Source organism: Acromyrmex echinatior, chromosome 9, assembly GCF_024713525.1.
Source record: "Acromyrmex echinatior isolate Ae372 chromosome 9, ASM2471352v2, whole genome shotgun sequence".
Taxonomy (NCBI): Eukaryota; Metazoa; Arthropoda; class Insecta; order Hymenoptera; family Formicidae; genus Acromyrmex; species Acromyrmex echinatior.
The window spans coordinates 11,012,209-11,040,000 of NC_141860.1; the positions used below are offsets into that span (position 1 = coordinate 11,012,209).

The 27,792-nt window shown below is 27.2% G+C and overlaps 3 protein-coding genes across 5 annotated transcripts; all 3 read right to left on the minus strand.

Annotated features, from left to right (window-relative positions):
- Positions 1-24: 24 nt before the first annotated feature.
- LOC147908619 (uncharacterized) lies at positions 25-2,978 on the minus strand. The gene is made up of 9 exons (XM_087409694.1): positions 2,967-2,978; positions 2,704-2,857; positions 2,466-2,618; positions 1,895-2,124; positions 1,498-1,687; positions 1,221-1,418; positions 881-1,066; positions 512-753; positions 25-327 (listed from the first exon to the last, which is right to left on the minus strand). The coding sequence occupies exons 1-9, from the start codon at positions 2,976-2,978 to the stop codon at positions 25-27; spliced, it is 1,668 nt and encodes a 555-aa protein (XP_087265820.1).
- On the minus strand, positions 2,820-9,947 carry LOC105153492 (adenylate cyclase type 10-like). The gene is made up of 15 exons (XM_087409696.1): positions 9,846-9,947; positions 9,579-9,714; positions 9,332-9,478; positions 8,351-8,562; positions 7,633-7,837; positions 7,201-7,280; positions 6,959-7,095; positions 6,506-6,720; positions 6,103-6,209; positions 5,483-5,604; positions 4,836-4,971; positions 4,412-4,555; positions 3,799-4,005; positions 3,437-3,711; positions 2,820-3,361 (listed from the first exon to the last, which is right to left on the minus strand). The coding sequence occupies exons 1-15, from the start codon at positions 9,945-9,947 to the stop codon at positions 3,013-3,015; spliced, it is 2,574 nt and encodes an 857-aa protein (XP_087265822.1). The 3' UTR covers positions 2,820-3,012.
- Hb (hunchback) lies at positions 9,477-26,415 on the minus strand. Of its 3 annotated transcripts, XR_015546098.1 has the most exons (6): positions 24,557-26,415; positions 20,715-20,891; positions 20,005-20,237; positions 18,767-19,596; positions 13,770-14,001; positions 9,477-13,680 (listed from the first exon to the last, which is right to left on the minus strand). XR_015546098.1 is itself a non-coding variant. In XM_011068168.2 (5 exons), the coding sequence occupies exons 2-5, from the start codon at positions 20,880-20,882 to the stop codon at positions 13,976-13,978; spliced, it is 1,257 nt and encodes a 418-aa protein (XP_011066470.1). In that variant the 5' UTR covers positions 20,883-20,891; positions 24,557-26,415; the 3' UTR covers positions 9,477-13,975. The 3 variants fall into 3 exon arrangements, 2 of the variants coding, with proteins under 2 accessions (XP_011066470.1, XP_011066469.1); XM_011068168.2 differs by having other exon boundaries at positions 9,477-14,001; XM_011068167.2 differs by lacking the exons at positions 9,477-13,680; positions 13,770-14,001 and having other exon boundaries at positions 17,426-19,596.
- Positions 26,416-27,792: the final 1,377 nt, after the last annotated feature.

Here is a 27,792-nt window from a genome sequence, read left to right on the forward strand (position 1 = left end):
AATATAAATTAATTAAATAATGATTTAAAAAATGTAAATTAATTCATGCATCAAATTTAAGACGTTATACCTAAATTGATACATCGTTAAATAAATATTTGCCACCATCGTTACTTCCTCGACATCATTCCAAATATCTTTTCTTTGTATTGTGATTAGCATTAGTCTATCGATACGTTGTATTAACTTAATGTTTCTTGTGCAATGCAAAACTCGTATTGTTGCGAGATATATTTCCCCTTTCTCTAGAAAACTGTTAATATTTAAAAACGCGAGCTTGAAACTTCTCAAGGCAAACGACTGCGCCTTTTTCAATTTGTTTTCTCTCTAGAAAAAATTACGCAAAAATTATTCTCACTACACTTTTTATAATAAAAATCATTAGAACAATAAAAAAATTCCTAAAAATTATATAGCGTATATTTTCTTTTTAATCGTTTTTTTCTTTTCAATTTTATCTTACTTGACTAAATCCTTTACATAAAAATAAAAAGCTATATTAGCTATGTACTATGAATCCGACGCAAAGACGTCGTAAGTACGATGCCAATTCCAATTTCTTTATAATGAGTTGATTTGATTTTTCATCAAATGTATAATTATCAGGAAGATCATGTAGTTTACAAAACATTTTTAACATTATGTTATAACAGATGTCTTTTTTTTTAAATGGAATTCCACCTCGCAGTTTCACCGCCAAGAGGTAATATTTTTTAGCTTGATCATAATTTCCTAATGCATTGTGAGCATCACCTAAGTATAATTAAAATATATGACAAATAATGATATATTCTCTTTAGAAGAAATTTTTCCGCGGAACGATGCCTAATAAATAGGAATATTTTATTTTATGCAGAATATTTCGTAAAGTTTTACGGACCCATTAAAGCTAGAATAATTCCTTTATTACTGTCTTCTGTATTCTTATCGATCGACTCGTTCACTTCGACGGCCTTACTTCTTTCAGCGGCAATTGAAAGCAACTTAATGGCATAAAGAGGTTGCGCAATTTGGATCATTCCGGCGCTGTACTGTATAAAAAACTCGAGTAATTTGTCGATTTTTCCTAAAGAATATAATTTAATAAAGAATCTAATAATTAATGTAATATTATCAATCTTTTACGTATTGTAAAATTGTGCTTAAAATATTTTGATTATTTTTATTAATACATTTTTTAATTTTTTTTAAATTTTGTTTTTAAAACATTATTAATTTACCACTTTTTTCAATATGCTCACGCAACTTCCAAAAAAGATAGCTGATAATATTATTGCATCGACAATTACGATAATCGATATGATTAAACTTTTCTAATAAGCTTGGATCAGAAGGATCTGTCATTTCTGGAAAAATACTAGATCGCCTTTTAAACATTATTCTGTCATGTTTATTCTTGTCTCCGTTTTTGAAAATTACTGTAAAAATATATTGATGTTTAAAATTAAAAAAATTAAAAAATTGAATTTTAAAGTAAATATATTCATTAATTATTACCTTCAGTTTCTTCATCATCAATATCTGACGGCATAATAGATATCCTACAAATATTAACAGAATTGCTTTTTTTCTTTGCAGAAATTGTTTGTATTGTCGATTCTGGAAGTATTGTCATAGGTTTCATCCATTTATCTTCGATAAGCGTTCGACGACGTACCAACACAATTTTGGGTTTTGAAATTTGTTCCTTTTAAGAATATCAAACGAATCAATTTTTTCAACAAAGTTAGAAAAATTAATAATAAATTAGGAAATTTAATAATAAACTTCATTTTTAAGAAGTATTTAAGTGCTTTAATTTTTAATTTATTTATAAACTTTACTATAAATTTTAAAAATCTATTTTCTGAGCACATGCTCAAAATATAATTAATTAATTATCATTCTAAATAACCTTCAATTCTGTAAGTACATCTTCGTTGAGAATTTTCAGAAAACGACCGCTACCGCAAGAATTACATTTTCGAGCGTCCGGCTCACATATCTTAGCTGCTCTCGTATGATATTCTTGCTTTTCTTCATCTGTTTGTATGTCATACATCATCTGATGAAATGCATTGACTTTGAACTCTAACATTTTACAATGACCATGAAGAGGCAAGAGATAACGGCTAACGATAACTCCTAGAGAGGCAGAATTATTTGTTTCATTATAAATCACGAATTTACGGAATTGTGCGAATTTTATTACAATTTCTTTTATTGTTTATTTTTCACAGATTCAAGTTTTTATTAATAAGAACTTTATAAAAAGCGCACCTTTTCATCAGTTTAATATTAAATATTATTAGATATTGTTAAATATTAAATTTTATTAATATTATTAATTGTATATTAATAATTATAATTTTAATATTAAATATTATATGGCTTATCGCCTTCTTTATATATTTGACGTTGCGACGCTATCATGTTACTTAATATATTATTAAATATTTTATATCCTTTTCAAAGGTGGAACTAACGTGAATCATGACAATTGCAGTCTAACGAATGATGCATATTGGAGAACGTTTGCCGCTTTTTATCTATACAAAGGATAAGATCCTGAGTGTAGAAAGCCCGTCGCTGCAGAGAAGCACATTCTAATATCCGTATTCGAATCATTTCGGAAACGGCTGTGAAATTACGTGAGATTCATCTAAGCTAGCATGCAATTCAGTTATAATAAGACATCTGAGAGCTGCAATTAATGATACTCACTTTTAATGGTGTGCAGTGGGATCGCATTCAACATTACATTTTCTATCATGCTTCGTTTAAACACTCTGCCCAACGTGGCAGCGCACTTAATGAAATCTTGCTCATAAGGATTCATTCTATTGTAGATCTCGTTTCTTAATTCTAGAGAAAATTTCTAATAAACAAATTAATGTAGAATGATCGGCGCAATTTCATATAATTGCAAAGACGTTCCGTATATTTTAAAATATCTTTTCGAATCTAATATTGTTTTGTTTTTGCACTCGATACGTCATGATTCGTCGTCTCGTGAAAAATTAAATAAAGTAATTAAATAATGAAAGATTTATGATGCCTTAAGAAGTAATACGAAAGGATTAATAAAATGTTAGATTTGCCTGTTATGTCGCGATTTTTGTTGGTAATCTTAACGAAATTCTCGTTTATGACACAGACATCTAAAAGATCCCTTTGCAACCAGGATAAAGGTGGCGCCAATTCCTCTGGTGTCAGATCTATCGGTAGCCTTGTCACCAGACTGCCATTTGGAAAAACAAGATCCTGTTGTAACGCTTTGCTGGGCGATATCTGAATGAAATTCAGACCATTACTTTGAAGGATCAACGTCAGCAACGCCTCGCACCACCCGAGATGACCATCCTGGCATTTTTCCAAAATCCTAATAGAAATCCTATCATTGTTCAACTAATTTATGATATTGAGCTAAACGAGTAAAAACAAACGGCGGCAATACCTGCTTAATTTTGTGGGTATTGCAAGGACATTCAGAAATTGACACGCAAATACCGGGAGTAGATCTACATCTAGACCGAGCAAATTATGATTCGTTAGCCTTTTATCTTTGTAAATCTCCACTTCCACATGGGACAAATCTTCCCAAGAGTGATGCCTCACTATCGTCATCGCTATGACGATATTACAATTATCAAGAGCCGACGATAAAAATTGCCAGGATCTGTGATCAAGGTATTGAACGTCATCAAGCAAAATGCAGATTTTACTCTTCAACTGTAATAAATGATTACATTAATTCATATAAAAGCAATTTTAGAAATAGTACCGAATCCTTTATTCATAAGATAAAAATGACATTGCCTGCTTTAATATTATTTTAAAGATATCGATAGTCTTCATATGACGTTGCGAATCGGTATCTAAGCAATAAGAATCGGAAAGAGGAAAACGAACTCTCATTAAAATATTTAGATAGCAAAAATCTTCCAAGGCGAGAACGTCACACAATTTATTAAGTAACTTCTCTTCACGTTCTTCAACAGTCTCGCAATCTTCAGCTTCAAGTATCTGCAAGGAATTTCAGTTATTTGAAGCAATTTGTCTCTGTTACAAAAACTAAGTTTAGTAAAGAAAACTGATAGATATTTATTTTCTATAAAATTAATTGCATTTTTTAAAATCAAGAATTAATTTTAAAATATTTAATTTTCCTTATTCTTTATATATATTAGCATTAATATTTATAATATTTATATTAAAAAAGAGTTGAGATAAAAACAAAAAAATAGGAATATTTTAAAAAATATTAAAATTAATTTTTTTTTATCCTACGTTTTGTAGATTAAAAATCTAAAGAACAAAATTGATAGAACAGAATTCTCAATTCTTCTCTTTAGTTCCAGCCATTTTATAAAATTTTTATAAAAAGTTTTAACAAAAAAATCTATAAAATAAAACAAATAATATTTTGTACCTGCAAAATAATATGATATATAACTGAATAAGACTTCTCCGCGTATGTCACATGAAGAGAAAGTTTGATTGGTTTTATTTGTCTGTTACAAACGTTCATGACGAAAGCATCTAAAAGTCTAGATTTTCCTGACCTCTCGATTCCCTGAATAAATAACAGATTAAATTGATTTTATAAAGCGTGCAAATGCTACAAAAAATAATCATAATAAATTAATCATAATATCAAATCCTTTACTTTTTATTTTTTATCTTTATAATTATATAAGGCACAATATACTAATTTGTAAATAATTTTATTTAAAATGTGACATAATTATAAATATTAAACAAATTAATTATCAGAGTTATAATGTACTAGACAATAATATGTGACAATTTTATTTTACAAACGCTCACTTTATTTTCGGAACTTTGAATCAAACCTCGATCAACAATCCTGAATATTTTCGATCTGCGATTCCAATATTGTCCAGAATCTCATTGAAGTGTTCCAACTCTTGCAGTCTACCCAAAATAGGATAACCATATTCCAAAGACAAAGGTACATCTTTCTGATTTCTATAAAGATATTATGGGAAATTTGATTTACATATTTTATTACTTGCATAAAAATTATATCTTATTTTTAAATATATGTATAATTTAATAGTTTAATTTTACTTATTTCTTATCTTTTAAACATATAAAGATCGATATTAAAATAAATAGAAATGATAAAAACAGTAGTTTAATATGTTTTAACATAATGTTACAGTTTTAATTATTTGATCGTTTTCCCTGAAATTTTTAATAAATAAAATAGAAATGCACTGCTACTATGAAAATGGAAATGCACCGCACAGATTTGTAATATTTATGTTGATCAACATATTTTAATAAAATTATGCAGTAAAAATTTAATCGATTATTTGGATAAATTTTTTTTTTTATTTGCTTCCGTTACATTGTTTTCAGTTACAGCCACAAACATAAATGTTACACGGTATTTGAAGAAACAAATATAAAATTTCACTTCTATTTATTTTATTATTATTCGCATTTAAACGAAGGAATAAATTCAAATACTCACGGTACATCACCAAGATATTCAAAGATGTGATATTTTTCCAATTGTAAAATTTTTATGCCTCGACAACGAAATTGATTTTTTCTAAAATGACTATGCAACATGGTGTCATAATCACAGGAAACCTGCAAACCAGGTCTCAGATAAAATACAATTATAATAACATTGTAATGATATTAAGTCAAAGTCATTTTATGAAAAATAATGTCATTTGATACACTTTTGACAAAATTTTGTGATGAATTCTTGACATAAAAATTATTTTTATGTCAAGTGAGTTTTAAAAAAAATTAAACATAATTATGATTTTTCTAAAATAATTTCTACTTGATGTCATCTTAATTTTATTATGATTTTGTGTTCTACTTGGGATATTGCAAATAACTCAGGAAAAAATTTATATGCTTATATATTTTTATTAATTAATTATATTTACACATTTTCGACAATATTATTGAATAGGTAGAAAAAATACATCATTAAACCTTTTTTTTAATTTTTAGGAAATCGTTTTACAAACGCACGTTATTATCAATGTAATTTAATAAAATAATGTGGTTATTTTTAACGAATAAATTAAACTGTAAACAAAATTTAAGTATCTCAGTCAAGCTGTTAATTACTTTATTACAGGAAATATCCATTATTTTTATAGCTTTATCGATAGGCGGTCCAATAATTGCGTAATATCTTCTAGCGATATGCCCGATCACGCCACAATAAGCTATTCCTGAAATTAAATTGGTAATACAAATACGGCACATATATTTGTATCACAATGCTAGAATTACGATAATATTACGACAGAATCATAATTTCGCACGATGTAAATATTGTAAACGATATGTTAAAACGATTAACGTTATTGTAATGCTTTTCTGTTTTAGTCCTAATTCTCTCCAGAAGGTACCTTTTAAGAAATAAAAGTCATAGCACAATTAGTTATACACCGGGCATACATTGAGGATGTATTGGGCTATTACTATACACGGACTAATATATCTTCGAACAAAAGTGCATTATTACCTGTTGATATGCCGATAAAAATGCTTTGAACCCCTACGATGGTTTGCACTGTTTGCAATATCTGTGTCGCACAAATAATTCCATTTTTACAAGTTTCATCGATTTTAAATTGGTTCTCGTTGTTGCATCCACGTATACCAAAACCAATGCAAAAAAAAATATTCTTCTCATACAGATTCATTATGTTAATACAACCTCCGTATTGCGTAATTATACTATAATAAATATTGAAACAATTTATTTTCTTATTCTTTCTATAAATGTAACAAAGTGCTATGTAATATATTGCTGAAAAGACAGCAATATATTAATTATACATGAAATTAATAACAAAATATTTTTGAAATTAAAATTTAAAGAGAAATTTTGCATTTTTATTATAATATTTATAAAATAATAATCTTCTTATATAGAAAATAATATCTATTATTAATCATAGTATTATGACAGTACCTATGCAAAAGTAGAAAGCAATTATCTATCAAAAGAATTAATTCGTTGTCTGAACATTCATTGGGAACAATATTAATAGATATTATTGTAATTCGTCTAATCTCCGCCAAGAATCTTAATGATTCACCTTTTTCGATCTGCGAAAAGCAAGGCATACTTAATAAATAATTCTGGAAAAGGCATACTCATAAATTCTTTTATTTTATCAGTTAAAATAGTTTATGATTTACGATAAATGATACCTGTTGGATCACCGGCTTTATCAAATAACTTCTTAAATGTGTGCTGAAATTCGGATTTATTGCTGCTATCTCCGTGATCGCTGGTGGAAATATTTAATATAAAGTGAAAATATTTAATATTATTTTTTACGCATTCTAAACAAACGGCGATTAAGATTCATATAAGATATTATTAGGAATAAAGAAAAAAAGATTTACAATAAGTAATTAAACGCATGATTTATACACTATATTTTAATAGCTGTATGGAAATGAGAAAGAAAAACTTGATTTGATTCTAATAGAACACATTAATATTTATTACAGCTAATAAAATACGAGAAATGTAAGTAAGAGATAGATAAAGAAAAAGATACAAATAGATACAGAGAGGATATAGAACAGTTCATAATAAAATTATAAATGCAATATGGAATAAATATTTATTTTTACCTGTCGTACTTTTCTGTTTAGTAATTTCTGTCTCAGATTCTACGTTAATAGATATCAAGTGTGTTCTGTAAAATGATGATGGTCTGATGTCATTTATTATCAATTTTTCCTCCATAGATGGTTCATAGTTTGGATCGTCGCGATTATTCGGCAATATCGGTGCCATGTAAGTTGATATTATGTCTGACTTTAACACTCTTATTATCTATAAAAATTTGAAACACGCGCATCTTCATAAATTTACAGAAGCATTTACTTAAAAAAAAAAGGGATTATTTTGAAATAAGATTATTTTGAAATGGGATTATTTTGAGAACTGTCTAAAATTATAATATAAAAGTTTGTTTTTAAAATCAATAATTTATACAGAATCGTTGTTTATAAAATAAATTTATAACAAAATTCAATTTAAAACACAATCGGCAATGAATCAGTATTGTAAAAATAAGAGTATATTCTTTTCTTTAAAGCAACAACAAAATTTTTTCACATCAATAACTGTTGTTTTAGTAAATAAATCTTTAAATTCTAATAATAGATTTTTACATCTGAACTAATTTGCATCTAAATACAAATAATTAATTACGCAATTTTATACCGAGTAAAAAGAAATGAGATATAGTATTTGTTTTTAGCTTCTAATTTATAAAATATCAGAGAGTAAGAGAGAAAACGTTAACGTTAAGAGTTTCGAACTGTAACTAGAATGTCATCATACCTTTATATTATACGGATTCTTGATGACATATTCATATTGACTTGGTTGACAATGCTGCCATGCACTAAGTGATAGTATCAAGTCATTCGGCAGAGAAATCTTTTTCGCATTTTTTAGCTCTTCGATCGGCACACCACATATCACGAAATGCCGAGCTTCATCGTCACCAATCACCGAGAACTTTACGTCCCCGGCAGAAATAGCCACATTCGCTATTAATTAAAATTTGTGATTCACAACGAAAAAAAATACGTTATATAAATTCGCCTGATATACACGAAGCTAAATAGAAATTAAATGTGTGCTCTTGGTTTTTTATTTTGAATTTATGCAATTTTGATATAATTTTTTAAATTTAAATTTATACTTTGTGTAAATTTGAATATTTCATATTAATTAGAACGTTATTATATATGGCAAATATCTTTATAAATACCGTCTTTTAAACCTGCTATAGAATTTTGTATACTTATTGCTCTTGCTATTACATTTTGCACAATATTATATATGAATTCGCCATCGTGTACTTTCCATGCTGTTAATATCCCTTCAGCTATTTTTAACATAATATTTATTTTAATAGAAGCTCTTATAAAATGATTTGTATGTATGTGTGATCGAGCATATAAGTGTATGAGTCAATATATATCAGCAAATCTACTTTAAATCTATTTTATATAATAATTTTTTACATTTTATGTTTGATTTAATTGTTCCTTTAAATTATTATAGATTATATTAAAATATAATCAATAAACAAATATAATATGGTCTATTTTATAGCAAATTAGACTGAATGTTTATTTTATACATAATTGTAATGTTTCTTATATTCAATTTACAAATTAAAAAAAAATAATTGTGCGAAATAATATGTTTATTTGGAAAGAAACATTTATTATAAAAAAATATTTTTAAACTATTTGTTTATTGATGTATTTTATTTTGATGTATTTTATTTTGAACGGTATTCTCTCTTACCAGAAAATTTTAGTATGTCTCCTTTATTACAGTATACTTCACGAACCACGATACGAATGTAATCATTTAATGTACTAGTTAAAGCCATACATCCTCCGTTTTTATCATGAAAAAAATTGTTAAATATTGTCGAGAAATCTATTATATTAATCAGGTGTTACTACACTAATTTAAAAAAATATTTTTGTTTACTCTAATATAAACAAATTTACAAATTTTTATGCGTACGCAAAACAATGATGTTAACCTGAAATGTTTAAAAACATTAAAACAGCTTTGAAGCTTTGTAAACTTTTCTCTGATAAATTTCCGTATATTATCTCATCGGGAACGAAAGTGGCCATACGATGAATCAGCTCGTTTACATCACGCAAATGCAAGGCCTAAAAAATTAAATTGGGATTAAAATACGTAAAGTGAATAAAGTTAATAAATTAAAAACAAAGTTTATATTAATAAAAAGGGACCAAAATATTATGTAAAGAAGTCAGATTATTTAACTGTCAGATCTAACCTGCTTTACTGTCAAAATCTTTTTCTTAAAAACAGGTCCAAATAAATCCGGCGTCCAAGCTGTGGCAATACTTTTTTCGTTTCTCCCTCGTTTAAGTGCCATTGCTTTAAAATCAATTTTCTGTCGATCGATTTGCATAATTTTATTTTTTTTATTTTTTTTCTTGTACAGATATATATTCTACTGTTGCGCATTTCAGCTTTTGTTTAAGATAAGTAGTGCATGCAAATTGCAAATAAAATTGAATTTCAAACTATTTTAACCTTTTTATTAGAAAATATCGAAGATGTATGTACACACAAGTATAAATTAAGAATATAAACTCATTTGTTTTTATAATATGTTTCATAATTTATGCAAAAATTCGTTGATTTTTATCTAGTTTGATTATTTAAATTATGTATGTTATAAAATTTAAATATTGATTTAAATAAATCGGATAATTTTCAGCGAATTTTTGTTGTTAAAGATCAAAATATTTGTTAATATTTAAACAATATTTAATCCGATTTATTTCCGAAATATTTTATATTGAAGAAAATTTGAAATAAATTTATTTCAAATTGTCCTAACATTACTATGCAAAAAGAATTATTTGTAAATTGATTAAAAGATTTGTAAAAAATAAGGATTCATTAATTTAGAACACATTGTATTAATTTTGCAAGTATTTATTGCATAAGCAGAGAAACGATAAACATATCGAAAAATAGATAGACATATAAAATATAATTTTTTATGTCTTTTATACATATGTCTTTTGTGGAAAAAAAAATTACATTAATTTATTATATTAAATATGAAATTAATTTAGTATTATAATATATTAAAATATATAATATATTAAATATATATAATATATTAAATATATATTTTTATACATATTTTGTTATATATTCACGCTTAATCAATAATGTCTTTTATTTCTATAATGATAAACCTAACAATAAAAAATAATAAATTAAAAACATATCACTATTTATTATGATACAGGTAAATATATATTAATGATGATACAGGTCTCATCATCAGATATCATCAATCTCCTAAAATGGGAGATCAATGTTACAGATTGATATAGTTTCGAAGGTACTGGCTTACTATGACAATTTGCCAATTGTAACTGTAACAAATAGTAATTAATTATTATAAAGAGTTAATCATTAATTTCTCTATAAAAGCAAATTATCAAAAATAGGAACATATACCATGGTTTTTAAAATATGACATGTATGTATAAATATTGTCAGTCTTTAAGTCATTTCGAAGAATAAATGTAAACAACATAATTTCATTTCAAAGTTGAAATCATCCTTCCGAAGCTGTCAAATTGATATTTGTAATTTTTTTTAACGAAAACACATTTTGCTTTTTCTTAATATTATATAATTATACTATTTAAAATATATAAAATTATATATAAATAAGTATATAATTTATATAATTTATAAAAGTATAAATGTGTTTGTCAACGTTTTTATTTTTCAAACTCAGGAAAGTTTCTAAAAAATATTCTACTAAATCTAATCTGTGTAATTTTTGTATAATTAAATGATATTCTTCTTCCATATTCAAAATTATCTTTTACATTTTTCTGAGCAGCAAATTGAATTGAACGCATTCAATACGCACCGATACTAAAGCCATCGTACACAAATATTGACGATAAAGATATGTATTTAATATATAGAAACGTTTTAAGTCGTGAAAGTCTTAATATAATTTGAAATTTTTGCTTTTACTTTTACACTCAAATTAAATCACTATACAATTTTTAATATGCATTACGGCAGTACGCACTATAGGATAAAATCACCTATTATGAGATACTTCTTTTAAAGGCTTATAATTTATTTAATTTATCTGAATGTAACTTGAATTTCTGCCTTCATGTCAAATTTATGGGAAATATATTTAAATTTTATCGCCAATAGTTAGCAGTCGGTAATAATTATACTTTGTTGTATGTGAAACTTTTATCAAAAGTGTCGATTTTGATCATTTAAAAAAAGGATTCCTAATATGAGATATAAAGATTTTTTTGTATGAGATGATATCTCATAACAGGAAATTAAGAAAAAAATAAAGATAAGCTTTTTATATTCTTTTATTATATTATATATAAGTAAGAACAAAGAATTTAAATGTTATACACAATAATCGTACAATTTTTCGATGTGTATATGTGTGTGTGGTGCGTGCGTGCGTGCGTGTGCGTGCGTGTGTGTGTGTGTGTGTGTGTGTGTGTGTGTAATCTTAACAATAAAATATACTTTGAGATATTAAATTGTTTAGATGCTCTCATATTAGTTAGGAATACTCTGAGTATCTCATATTATGACTTCCATGCCTTGCGATGTGTTTCACGATCATCAAATCTAATCTTTACAGTTAAACAAATCACTATATATGTTGTCCTATGAATATGATCTTACTCGATCACTGCATGTACTGATTTATTACGCAATATTTATTTTTATATTATAAAACAAAATTTGAAATCTCTAAAATTTGACAACATTCAATTTTACAAATCTTTTTTTGCAACAATTACACACATGATCTAATAATGAATTTTCTACTAAACAAGCTTCATGCTAAGAGTAAAAAGTTCATGATAGAATCAAACATATGCGCTTATTATTAGGTGTACAATTTTGCTTCCGCCGTTTTTTTTCCGAAATTCGAGGCTTTATTGTAAAAAACTGGTTATACATTTATGATTCAAAGTATTGTCCATCGCTGACCACTACTTTCTCCCATCTTTCGGGCAGCGTACGAATCCCACATCGAAAAAACTGGTCATCTTTTGAGGTGATCCACGAATCGATCCAATTTTTTACTTCTTCATAAGACCGGAAATGCTGGTCAGCCAGGCCGTGTGCCAGCACGGTCTGGAGAATATAATGGCGGGTGAGGTAGGACTTTCCATTTCAATGTTTTCAAGTATGTCTTGACCATTTTCTCAACATGGGGTCGAGCATTGTCATACTGCAAAATCACTTTATCGTGTCTCTCGTTGTATTGCGGCCGTTTGTCTTTCAAACGCATCAATTGCGCTCGATACTGATCGCCTGTGATTGTTTCAGTCGGTTTTAACAGCTCATAATACACTACGCCGCTTCCCAAATACAGAGCATAATCTTGGAGCCGAATATTCGGTTTGGCCGTCGACGTGGAAGCATGGCCGGGAACTCCTCATGATTTTCTGCTCTTGGGGTTAATGAACCAATTTTTCATCTCCAGTCACAATGCGATGCAGAAATCCCTTCCGTCTTTGCCTTTCAAGCAGCTGTTCACAAGCAAGCAAACGCCGTTCAACATCTCTCGGCTTCAACTCGTACGGCAATTTCCTTGCTTCTGAATCATTCCCATGACTTTGAGACGTTTTGAAATAGCTTATTGAATCACTTCCAATGATCGTGTCAATTCTTCTTGATTTTGACACGAGTCTTGATCAAGTAATGCCTCCAATTCTGCATTTTCGAAAACCTTCTCTCTTCCACCGCTTGCCGATCTTCGACGTCAAAATCACCGTTCTTGAAGCGTTGAAACCACTCACGATACGTTCTTTCATTAATAGTGGTCTCACCAAGTATTTGAGAGCATTCGATGAGCCTCAGCTGCAGATTTGTTCATATTGAAGCAGAAAATTAAAACCTCCCACAAATGACGAGAATTTGGCTCGTAAACATTTTCAATCGAGAATAACTTTATGATGCAGACACAAATCGACTAATGTTTCTATGGGATTATGTTGACAGATGCCCAAGTTTATTGTATGACGTCTATGATCTATCTATTTATTTCGACCACCACTTACCGTTAAAGCCATCTAGGAAAACAAAGCAAAGTTGTATACCTAATAGTTTAGCAGAAACCTAGCTATCTCATATTAGTTTATCCCATAATAGGCGACCTTACCTTATTAATATTCTGATCGAATTCACTATAAGACATTAGCACGTTTTTATCTAATCTATAAAATTTTATAGATTGTTCATTTAAATATGATGTAAATGTGTGATTCAAAAAAACGTCCATCTCGTGACGATTTTCAGCATTTCAGTTGACAATACAATTCCAAACGCAAGGCAGTTGATGTTGCACATGATAGACCCCAAGGATTGTTAAGAAGCCACACAGTAATTTGAGTCTAAACAGGAAGCATTAAAAAAAATTTATTATACAAGTAGTATATCTATATCTTGCATTTATTTTCGTTAAAAAAAACGAAATTATTTTTAATATTTTATCTCAAATAATTAATAAAAATATATTCTATTGTATTATATTTTTATGATAAAATTAGTTTTGGTCAGTAACAATTATCATGTGTTCGATATATATTATATTTTACTAGATTTATAAAACAACATACATTTTTGTATCATTGACATCATATGTAAATAAAATATTCTTCTTGTCCAAACAAAAATTAAAATAATTTTTTTGCCTTATATATATATTTGAATACTAAAAATATATATACACACAATTTCTGTGTCTTTTAAGATATGACTGAGAACAATTTATGTAATAAATTATAAGTAAGACTTTTATGACATCAATAATACATAAAATTGAAATTGTCCAAATATCACACAAAACATGATGGAAATACATTATACAAAACAAAAACAAATACACGTGCATTATTATGTATGTTTAGGTTTATAAATAAAAGTTAATCACAAGGATATTAATTTAAATTTTAGGAAAACATTTACAAGAAAAAAATTTTGTGATACGTATTAAATTTCTTTTTTTATTGAAAAGTTTCGACAAAAACTCAAAATATATATGAACATAATAAAAAATGTCTTAAATGACAAAAATGTAATTTGTAAATAATTATTTATGTAAAGCATACTGAGATTAAAGAATCTCGTAACTACAAGTAGTATTAAATTCAAATCGAAATACATAAATGTGTTATAATAACTAATATAATCCTTTATATATATATTTATATATATATATATATATATATATATGTGTGTGTGTATACACCGAAGACTATAATATATAATTTTCATCAAATTTCTAGATCTTGTATGCAAATTTTAACAAGTGATATTTCATTAGTAAATAAAAATATAATTATATATACAAAGCTTTGATTATATAAAATAGAATTTTTTGGACTTAAGGAACTTATTCTTTAAACTTTGAAATGGATATAAAGTGTATGCAGTAAATCTCATTTTTAAGTAGAATGCAGTAACAAATAAATGATTTATTAGGTAAATTTTAATTTTGTTGTAATAACGTGTTTCTGATTCGCTTTCTGAATCCAATCCACTAATCATTAAAAATGAGAAAAATATTTAATTAAATGGCATTATATTTCTGATATTATTAATACTTCGGTATATACGTATATGTATAAAGGAAGAAAAATGCGTCAAAATTTTCTTGTTTACGACTACAATTTGTTTAAATGTCAATTACTATATCGAAGATTTTGATATTTAAATAATACTTATGTCATCGGGATAGTTCTCTATTATAAGAACTATAACTTTATGTGCATATAACTGCTTAAACACTTTTAACTGTATTTTATATCAATACGACATTAATTAATATTATACCAGTGTTATAATCGGTTATTATTAATGTCGTAGATATATATTATGAACCATTGTGCTAAGCAAAAGATCTTAATTTGATCTTGGAAATAACTCATAAAAAATTTGTATTGGTATACCTTGAGTAAATAAATGGACAATGTGAATTCTAGCTAATAAAATATTGTAGAAACTCAGAAAATATTTGTTATAACGCTCGAACATTCGATCTAATTTATTTGTAAAACTTTACGAAAAAAATTCAATTTATATTTGTCTTGATTCTGATTTGATATATTTTGCAATTTTGGGAGTTCGATTTTATTATTTGTTCACTCAAAGTTAGCTCGTAACATGCGAAAGCAATTAACAGTTTATATAATTAAATAAACTTGAATATTTTGTAAAAGTTTTCCAGCAAAATATTATTTTAATTCTTTTTTACGTATTTGCTAACATATGCAGCTGTCTATTAGATTATTCTATGCCTGCAAATTAAAAAAAGAATTAATGCATTGCATGCCATGAGCTCTTCTTATCATTGTATACCTATTTTTGCACGATATTGATTATAAATCAATATATAAAATTTGCATTCAATATCAATAATATTATATTGCACGTGACGTATAAAACAACTATTTATATTAGCGTCTAATCTAATCCAATCTGTCTAATTATAGACCAATTTTCCGTCAGGAAGATCAGATTCATCGGCACGTTTAAAGCAGTTATATGTTTGATATACACCGTCTTTATAAAAGTTTTTGAGCGTTTCTTAACAAACAGAATATTCATCCACGTTCCTGATCGTGTGTATCCTGATGTATCGCGTGATTTTTAAATAAAATATGACACAATGTACTAAACGCATCGTAATTTTGATAAAGATAGGATCTGATCACTACTTGAGTTTATTCGATCTATATAAATTTAAAATTGCACATTACTGTCCATTAGCTACCAAAGAATTGTTGATAAGTACAATACTTGGAAATTTATCACAAGATATACATGCATTTGATTATAATCTATACACTCTCACTATAGCATATTTACATATAGATATTTATTAGACCCAATTCTTTAAATTTTATTGCTTTGTGCAATAAATTTTATAAAGAAACGTTAATCTCTTGATGATAATATTGTAATAATATTTTTATGCCAAGTCTGAACAGTCTAAAAGGCAAAAATAAATAGTTGATACACAAGAAAAGTAAGAGATAAGAGAGAATAGCTACGTACTTGAATAAAATACTGAATAATATAAAATATTCTACTTAAACTATATATTCATTTCGCTATTAGATCTTTACATGCAGAGAAATTCGCATAATATCGATAAGTTCAACAGAAAAGAATAAAAGTAATACCTTAAATAAATTGCACCACATAGATGTATGTATCTTATCCTGAATCGTGAATTATCAAAAGAAATATAAAAATATAATACTAGAAGTCCAAAAAATTTCTTCTGTTTTTCTATTCAGAAAAAAGTCGAAGCATTTTAAAATAATTTACATATTTGCTCTTATTTTAATAATCGATATTATTGCGAAAAAAGAAAAAGAGATCAGCAATTAGATAATAATAGTAATAATGTAGAAAGACAAAGAATAGTAAAAAAAAAGTAATATAATATGTATGAAATCAAGAGAAATAAACTTAATTCCGTCTAATAATACACTATAGTTTTGTGACTACATTTTTTATTGCTACGTATATAATTACGCATGTTGCGTAAGATACGAGAAGAAATTTCGTGCAAAAAATTTGGATTATATAACATTATGTCCGTATCAGACTATGCTCGTATCAGAATAAATATTGGCATTGAGACTGAGATCAAAATTAACAAATTAGAAGAAAGAAAACTAATATTAAGTTTAGTAAACTTTGCTTTGATTAGTCAAATTCAGTCTCAATTTCAATTTCAATTTGTAGTTTGATATAGGTATTAGGAAAGTTATATAATTTCAGAGAAAGCTGATAGAGCTCCATATAGTCATTAAAATCAAATTTTAATGAAAATTAATCGATTAATTTTATATGAGTACATCAATTTTTAATGTTTTAAAAATTGTATTTATACAAATTTTTGTGCGAAATTTCTATATTCTATTAAAAAAATATTGAAGAAAAGAGAAACCAGTCCCTTTTTATATCTTTTTCTATTATCATTATCAGGCTTGGAACTAATTTCGCAATTTCTATAAATATATCTATGAGACTTTTTCAAATAAAAATCTATCCATTATCACAAAAAAGTAATTAAATTTCCAGTAATTATACTGATTTGAATACCTGTCCGTCCCCAGTGTCAACTCAAAGATCGCCAGTCCAGATATCAATTCCAGTCACACTTCATTCTCTAGTCATAGCTAATACGTTGAATAATTTGTTTAATGAAATGAACAATGAGAACGGAATATATCCAAACATTAATGGGCAATTGTCGCTTAAAGATAATCCATTTAACGTATTATGTCGCCTTTTATTCCAAAATATCGCAATACGTTCAAACATAGATAACAAGAAACAGGGGCCGTTTAAATATCTATAGGCATTTTGTAATAAACAGGTTTCCTGTGCCTATAGATATTTATTCAATGATATAGAATGATATACATGTCAAACACGTAGCTAACACGACTGATGCTAATGATTATCTTTCTACTAAGATCTTTCTACTAAGGTAATCCCTGAACATCAACGATGTTGATTTCCGATCCTCAGTCGGCAACGGATGAAAATATGAGTCCGTAATCTACAGATCAGTCCACAGTTTTCGACTAATGACGCCAAAATTAGAAGGCAATATTACATTTACAAAATATTTTTTTAAATATTTTTTAAATAGTTTTAAATAGGAACTAATTTATCGATATGATTTTTATATGTCTCTAATTAATACATTCTGACTAGATTAGTTTACTTCTCTTCTTAGGTAATCTTTATGGCGTGCCATTTTTTTAAATATTTACTCATGTTTTGTTTGAATAAGATGTAAAAAGAATGTAATTTGATCCGAACATTTCCGATCGCACACTGCACACGTGAAAGGACTTTTAACTTTGTGAAAACTCATATGTACTGCGTACATGATCTCACTCGCAAAAATAATGCAACAATGATAACAAATAAATGATGTTTTATATATATTTATATTATGTGTCATATTTGTCTCCTGAAGATCAGATTGACTTGCTGTTAGAAGTGCTGAAAGAGAAGATTCCGTACAGGTTTGGTCTATATTTTGGGTTTGTGTGACGTTGTCGTCTATGTGAAATTTTTTTTCACTTATTGTTATTGTGGGATATTCTAACTTTATCGCTTTACGCTTACGTTTTGAAAAGTGATTGATGGTGACCAATTGTGACTGATTTTGTTTTTTTGTCATTGTGGACATACTAAGGTCCAATGGCTGATCCTCATTTAAATCCGGCAAGTCTAAGGTAGTCGATGAAATCGGAATTGATAAAACCGAAGCTGACGGAGTTGAACTCGATGAAATTGGGGGAGTCATTCTTAAATTTGTCGGTATATCCTCGATGGTTTCTGTCAGTTCTTTCTTTTCTTCTACAAACGTCTTTCGTCTGGGTCCGCGTTTATTACCGTAAACATCAATGGTGGCGAATGGATTTGGCGTACCATCTGGATTCAATACCAAGCCTGGTTGATGCTTACTATCTTTTAGGTGTTTTTTCATTGCATTGCAGAATTTAGTCTTGTATGAGCAGTTGCCGCAATTGTACTGGTAGACTTCCGAATGCGTTTTCATGTGACTAGTTAACATCGATTTACTCACGCATGCATAGGAACATTCTGAGCACATGTATGCTTTAAAATCATCATGAGCACTAAACCAATGAAATGTCATATGATGCTTGAGCGTGGTGGCGAATGGACACGAGTTGCAGACGAAGCCGGAACATTCTTCCTGTACGAAGTGCTGACGTAAATGCATCCAAAGCGCCAATTTCGTCTTCGCCATAAAATCACATTTGCTGCATGGTTTCGGCTTGGAAGTTTTATTTCTCTTTTTCCCTTTGACTAACTCATTACCGGAATCCTCGAACTCTTCATCATCAACGTATCCATTTAAATTGTCATTTTCCACATATGAATGTTTTGTGAACATGGAATGAGTGATTATATGCTCGATATACTCCACTCTGAAAATATTAAATTTAAATAATAGTCTATTTTAAATAACATTACTTTAAATACGAAGCGCCACTACGATTTGAGTGTTGAGATATTGAACTAATATAATATATATAATATATATATTCATATAAATGAATTAATTTCAGAAATGATAATTATGAATTACGTGCCGATATGGTTGTCGGACTTTCAACGCAATCAATCTGAAATATTAATAATCCTCCCCAAATTTTCCAAATTAATCTACTAATAGTCTATTTTATTGAGGTTGATAGCGAATGCAATTATACGCAATTCTTTGAAATTTTTTCTTTTTTCAACCGACTAATCTTCTCATATAGCGCTTTACATATAGCTCTATATAGCACAACTATCGAAATAAGCTATAAAAAAATTAATATCAGATACTATACCTGGAATTCGCAACGTAGGTACATAGTCTACATCTTCTAGGTAACTGTGCATCACTGAATGATTGATTACTGTTCATAGTACTCTCGGTTAAACTGGATATAGATGATAAGCTATTATTCTTCAAAAACGATAGATTACACGTTTTCATATCGGACGTGCTTGGAATCGAACGGTTGAACGAGTAATTAAAATTATTATTAGTTTCCTCTGCCGGTTGTTCACCGGTTTCACTCTATAGAAAAAAATAATAATTTTTAGAAAGTTTTTTTTACAAAAAATAAATATATTAAAAATTTAGAGCTAAATGATTTAATTACCTATATACTACAAGATAAAGAACTTCATATTTTAAAAAATCTTCTAAAACATTAAGTGACAATGAATTAAAATTTGATCTTATATTCTGAATGTAATTTACAAATCAATATTTAAAATTTATATCCTTGTATCTATTTCATTAATGACATATACTCGGCGAGATAAAGAATAAAAAACGTAATAGGTGCAAGCAAAAAAAAATATTTCACGTTTGAACTTCGAAGACACGATTGATACAACATCGATATACGACTTCCATCGCCGACATTTTGTTGAATATAAAAGGGGACGAATCCAGAGAGAATGAATAAAGTACGACGCGTATTGCGGAAAGGAAGAAAGAAGTAGGGAGATGAAGCTCAATCCGGAGAGGGGTTGCACGATTACTCACCATTCTATCACCCCAAACGGGCGTGGTGGACTGAAGGAAGGAACATAGCTGGTCCTCGGCCTGTTCATCAATGGCCTGTTCTTGATATTGTTGTCGTTTTTGAAGTTGTTTTTGTTGTTGCTCCCGTTGTTGTTTCAGGAATTCTACATTTTTTTCGCATCTTTTCATTTTGACGATCTTTGAAACATGAAAAAAGGATAAAAAGAAGATTAGAAAGACGAGGATTAGGATTACATTCATTGGAGATTATAACGAATTAGATATACCTAAACGAAACGTGAGAAATTGCAACGGAAAATATCGATTAAAATTTTAATTTTTTATATTCATTATTTAACAAAATGACTAATAAAATCAATAAATCAATGTTTGAAATAAAAAATCTTAAATCTTTTTTTTTTTTAATCTAAGATTATTCGCATATTTTGTCAGTCTTTTTCTCAAGAGACGTAAGTCTAAGCTTTATATAAAATAATTTATTGATCAACGCTGCAAATAGTAATAAATAATTTAGTAATAATAACACATAATATATATAACAAAAGCGTGATAACTCGGCATAACTCTCTCTCTTTGCTGAAACTATTTATTATAATAAAGATGAAAAAAATACACTTTATTAAATTAATACTAAATTAGTATTACGATGCTTTTTTATTAGTTAAATTCATTCGCTATTGTTGTTAATAATTGTCTGCATTTTCGGAGCTTTCCATTAATAATAAGTTAATATTATTAAGATAAAAATCTCCATTTGAAATAAATCTGTCGAATCTATTGTTTCTACTTTAATCTCCTAAATTTTTCCGTTTTTCTAATATTTGTTAACAAAAATTATACCATTCACACTTTTGTTAGATAAACTATGCATGCATAACCACTATAAATAAAAACTACGATTTTCAAATTGTTAAGATTGTTTAGACCAGAGAGATAATGAATAATAATGGTTATTATTATAACAACGTAACGGCATATACACACTTTCAACAAGATTTTTAGATTGCATTCACAGAAACGATAAATCTAATTGCAAGCACAATTATGAATAATATTTTAATTTGTGCATGTTGGAAACACGTTATTTCTCATTAGATAATGACAATGTAAAATTTCTCATCAGCATAAATCTTGGCAAAATATTGCAAATTTAAAAACACGAATAATTTTGATCTAATTAATTGTAGCGAATTGTATCGAATGAAACAAAAAAAACTTAAGGTAAATGTTCCAATGGTTGGCATTTAAGCGTAAGTTGTCAACAAATAATATAATTTATGATATTTTTTTAAGGAGGTTTTTTTATCGTAACTATTATATTCATTTGTAATGGTTAAAGTGAATAATAAATATTATTTTTCAATATAGTCGGATATACTTGAATGGCCGTGTGAATTGTCTGGTCATTATACGCCCTGTTAGTACATTCACTTTAGTTGTCATCGCATTCTGAAGAGATTTAAAAAAATGACATCTACCTACCATAATTCTAGGGTAAAAATCTCTTTAGATGTTATTTTCGACAGTTTTTTGTAAATTTTCAACACTTACGCATTTCTAAGACCTTTTTCTTAGATAATATTGCAGCGTGTAACGAATAAAAACAATTTAATTTTAAAGCCTCAAATAATTAGAATCAAATGTAACTTTATTAAAAAATAATTGTTTATAAAAACCTACTCTATTACTTTATGTACAGAACAATATGTAATCATTAATAGTACATAATTTTTAACTTATAAATAATTAAATCTAAAATCCGAAAAAAAATTTTAAATAAGAAGATATAAAAATAATAACATTAATATAATATTAATATTTAAAACAAATGTATGGAAAATATTAAATTAAATGTTTTCAAATTTAAAAATAATTTTATTTTTGCTTGATTTGTTCAAAATTTACACATTGTATTATTTTATTTGATTTATCTTTTTTCAATTATGAAAATATAAATGCAATTGTTGTTCAAACATCAATTATTGTTAATATTTTAAATAATTATAGAGAGAAATAGCAACTTTGGAGTAATGCTTCTCTATTTCACATTTTCATTGATACCAATTTTTTACAAATTATTTTCGCTTTCTCTTTTACGAATACGAAAATTTCGTATTCTTAAACAAAACAAAAAAATGATTTATATGTATCCCTTCCGATGAGAAACGATTCACACTTCACTTTAGGGTTGCATTATTTAACTGAGCAAAAATGTAGGATTCTACTTTTAAAAGTCACCCTACTGATTTTTCATTTAAATTAGATCCGGTACATATACTTGTGAATCATAAATTAAACTTGATGTCTCTTTGAAATTGTTCCCCTTTCTACGCAAAAAAAATTAGAACCGCTATACCCTTTTTCTTAAGGAAAGTGTGCAAAAACTGAGCGATTTTATATAGATAACGACAACACGATTAAACGCAAAAGTAACTTTTTTGTTTTAATGTGAAAAAAGTAATAAATAAAAAATAATAAATAAAGCGTAATTATATATTTTTGAAGGTTTTTCATTAGAATTCGAACCCTATAATGCCGTAGTAAAGAATGTGAGCACATGCAAAATAGGAATGAGATTCATTTTTTTATATTAATTTTTGCACAGTATTATTTTTTAATTAATATTTATTATAATTGTTGCTCAAATCTAAATATAAGTTATATAATAACAATTTTCACAATAATTCTTACAATAATGAGCCAGATCGTATAAAAGTTTATATTTTAATTCTATAATAAAAAATATCTTATTTATTTGATAAATATTATTTGTTAAGAAATGCATTTTTTGATTGTGTAGAAAATAAAAAGAAGGAGTACTCTCTTCTTCGAAAGTACTTTTTCTTGGAGAGCAAGTGCAATTGCTTCGAATTTAAGACCAATAACTTAAGGCTAATACGCAATTGAATATTTTTCTCGATTTAACATTTAACAATAACCGTTTTCCTGCTTTGAAATTCCGAAATCCGAACAAATATCATTATTCTCTAAAGGTCAAACGACGTTGGTATTTCGAAATTCCGAGCGACACGTACGTCAAGATCATAATAATAAATAGAAAACGACAAAGCAACGATGAATATAACACTCGAAATTTCAATCGACAAACAATACAGAATAGAATAGAAACAACGTGATAGAGCGTGGTGAAGAAAAATCGCTGATAAGTCAAATATTGAAATGTAATGTGACTGAAAAATGGTTAAATTAAAGATAATAAATAAAATGTATCTCAGTGCAATCAAATAATCTTATTTATATAAAAATAAAAAAGATAACAGCTTCATAAGTTGCTAAAAAATTCTAAAAAATAATTGTTATCTTTTTTTTTGAATTACCGATCTCGAACATAAGTCATATTTATTTTTTACAATAGCATGGTATACTGATTTGAGAAGATGATAAAAAGGTACAAACAGTACGTCTTCGAATATCAATCTGTAGACATAAATAAAATTAATATATTATAATGACACACTTTTTCTAAATAATAAGAATTTTTTATATATTTTTTACATGAAAAATATCTACCGCGCTATAAAGAAATTTACCACACTATTATTCATTCTTGTGTAAGTAAAAAAAAAATAAAACAAATAAGCAAAAAGTAAGAAATAAGAAAAAAAAGAGACTTATACCACGACTAAGTTTTCTCTCAAATGCTAATTAAACAGAAACTAATCTCTGATTAACTGTGAAGCAATTTTAGCTCTATACTTTTTCTCTCTATAAAAAAAATTTAATCTATACAAAATTTAATCTACAAAGAATTTTATCTGTAAAAAATTTAGACTTCTCTCTATAAAGAATTTAATCAAAATAGAATAATATTACAGTTATACCTTGTTTTACTATACGTGTTAAATTCGTCGTCCTCAAGATGTTTTAAAATGCTATATATTCCTCAATTCGCCTCCAAATAAAGATTTAATACTGATATATTTCACTATACACTTTTAATAAATATTTCGTCTTTTTATAATGCCATGAAAGCCACGATAAATCATACTACATAATGTTGTCAAAATATTCAGAAGACACAAACTATCAACTCATTTCAAAGATTTTTCTTTACTTGTATACGTTTTTTTTTTTATTAATTTAACGTCTATAACAAGACAATAATATCTTAATACACAAGATAATAGATCTGAAATTATAATTTCTTAAGGATGCAAAAAGTCGATTGGATAAATGTTGGATCGACTTCGCATTAACACGACGTAGATTCGCATTAACACGAATCAAATTATCGCGAGCAGAAATTTGACAATCCAAATTGAGAACTTAGACAATCCGAATCGAGTTTGCTTCCCGGAAGCAAAAATCTCAGCACATATCAAAATACATGAGAAAACTCAGAATATCTCGAACGAACGAATCGAACTGAAACAACATTACTTATAAGTCCCAACGTTAGGTCCTGTCCTAGAGCAGTTACCCTCTCTTCCGAATCCATCTGTCCAATAGTAGCAAGATCGTACAATTTAACAAGTAAATCCCCACCCCTTGTTCCACACCCTCGCTTCCTACTACAACTGGAGTTTCTTTTAACGAAAGATTCCGGGGTTATGATTCAAGGGTTATGAATCCGTTAACCACTACTGTTATGTGGTCGCTAGTTTCTCTCATAAATATATTTATAGAACCGGTATTTTACCGTACGATTTTTTCTTGGCCATTTTAAATTAGAAAGTTTGGCTTAATAGTCAAAATTGCGGTATGGTGGCAAGTAAAATAAATAAAAGATAAATATTAACAAATGATGCATTATTTAAAATATATATTTTTTTAAATATTATTCAATAAATATAAATTACGTTTCTTTTTTAAGAAATACCAAATTATGTATATTTTAACAAAAACAAATTATGTTTTAACATTAAAATTATTAATTGCAATTAAGATACACGTTTTTTGTCTAACATTAATTTACTTCTAAAATGTTATATATAATTTTCAATAAAATTTGTACAATTACAATAATGTTTTCATATGAAATTTCAAGTTTTTCAAAAAATCTATTATTAAAATTAAAGCTATAAATTTTTTAAACATTCTGCAAAGATAAAAAATTTTAGCGGTAGAAATGTAGTAATCAAAATTAAATATATTACTATATATAGTGTACGACATGTTGATTGCATTATTTTGAGTAAAAAAATTTGAAAGAGTATAAAAAATAGTTAACCCTCGAATTGCTCGGACGCAGCGTAGCTCCGCTTGCAATGGCGAATACAGAGTTGTGACCAAGAATGATATTATTTTAAAACGTTTGAAGAGCAATTTTTTTTTATTATAATACATTGTAAATTATTTCAAATATGTAGAAGGTGAAATAAAAACACATATTTATCATAGAATCAAATATTTATTAATTCTTTACAATTGGAAAAAGCAAACAATTCTAACTCACGAGTTCCTCTCGCGAGATCCTGCGTTCGCCGGCGAAAGATTAATTTATAATCAACAGACATGAGAAGTAAAGCAATAATTTTGTATCAACAAACAAATTTTATAATTCACTCTCAATTAATTTAAATCAATTTCGAAAGAATATAAAATCCACAGTTTATGTTTCGCGTTATTATTCAAAGATTCTTTTTTTGGCAAACGCAATCTGTTTTCTTTCTAATGTAGACAGCTCGCACCCTTTCCCTAATACTGAAAAGAAGACAGAAACTCCTATTAAAACGTGATATTTTAAAACAGAAGCTTTTTCTAAAATGGGAGTACTATAATTCACATATGCAACATGCGCGCGTTGTATAAATAAAATAAATAAAAAAGTAAAAATTGACAAATGATGGCATACACGAAATGTAAAACGCATATCGAAAAAAATATCTTTTAATGAAATAATTTGTTTTCTGTCATTATTTATGAATATATCTTTTTATGTTCTCATTTAAGTGTAAATTACTATCTTCCAGTAAGCTACAGTATATGCGAATTCTCATGTTAATTCTGATGTTAAAATGAAATTCTTTTTTTCAAAATATTTATATTATATCTGATTTCTCATATTTTGTGGAAAAGAAAACTGTTTAACAAGAGCCAGATACTAAATTTTTTGTCCTCTTTTTAGTTAAGTAGCCAAGAAAAAACGATGATAACAGTTACACGGAAAAAAACACAGCTGAAAACTTCATTGATTCAGCAAATCTACCATCGTAATATACAGAGAGTTAATTTTCTATGTTAAAATAGCAAAGTTGATAGCATTAGCGATGTTAAACCAAATCTTCTTAGTTATGTTGAATTCGCATAGTAAATTATAGGTTTGCTGTACCACCCAATTAATTTTTTTTCCGTGCACCAATTCCATTAAACTATTTCCCTTAGTTATGTTTTTGCTCAATGTATCATCTGATAAATTTATAACGCATTTTAAAATGAATTTACATGAATATTGGAACTGGTCGCTTCTTACGGCAGTTTGAATCAGAGAAAATATTAGCTGCATTTTATTCATCCTTTTTTTTATCTGAAACTAAAAGGTAACTCCAACCATTCTTTTTTTTTTATAAAAACTAAACAAAAAACATGTCATATAAAATCTTTTTTATAAACACAACGGTGACAGATTGGTACTTTATAAACTCCATTTGACACTTACATACCCGAGAAAAAATGTTATATATGGACATATTTTACATACATAATTATATATAATTGTATATAAAATACATTAACTTTTTATATAATTATATATAATTTTATATAATTATATAACATTTATATATATATATATATATAATTTTATATAATATTTTATATAATTATATATAATTATATGTATAATATTTCTTTCCGGGTAAATTTAAAATTATGTTTCATTTGTACTATTTGTACTTTTATTGCATTTGTTGCTTCATTATTATCTCAGTTTATTGAAAGTAAACATTTAAAAAAAAAATTAACACTAAAGAAATCGTTTAAAAATACTGAAGAACACTTTTACTGCAATTAATAAAATTTAAAAGAGTCCACAAATTTTTTATACGCGATTCGATACATTAATAATTTTCAATTTCTTTAGTACCATTTATATATTTTCAATATTTTGTATTTTTTC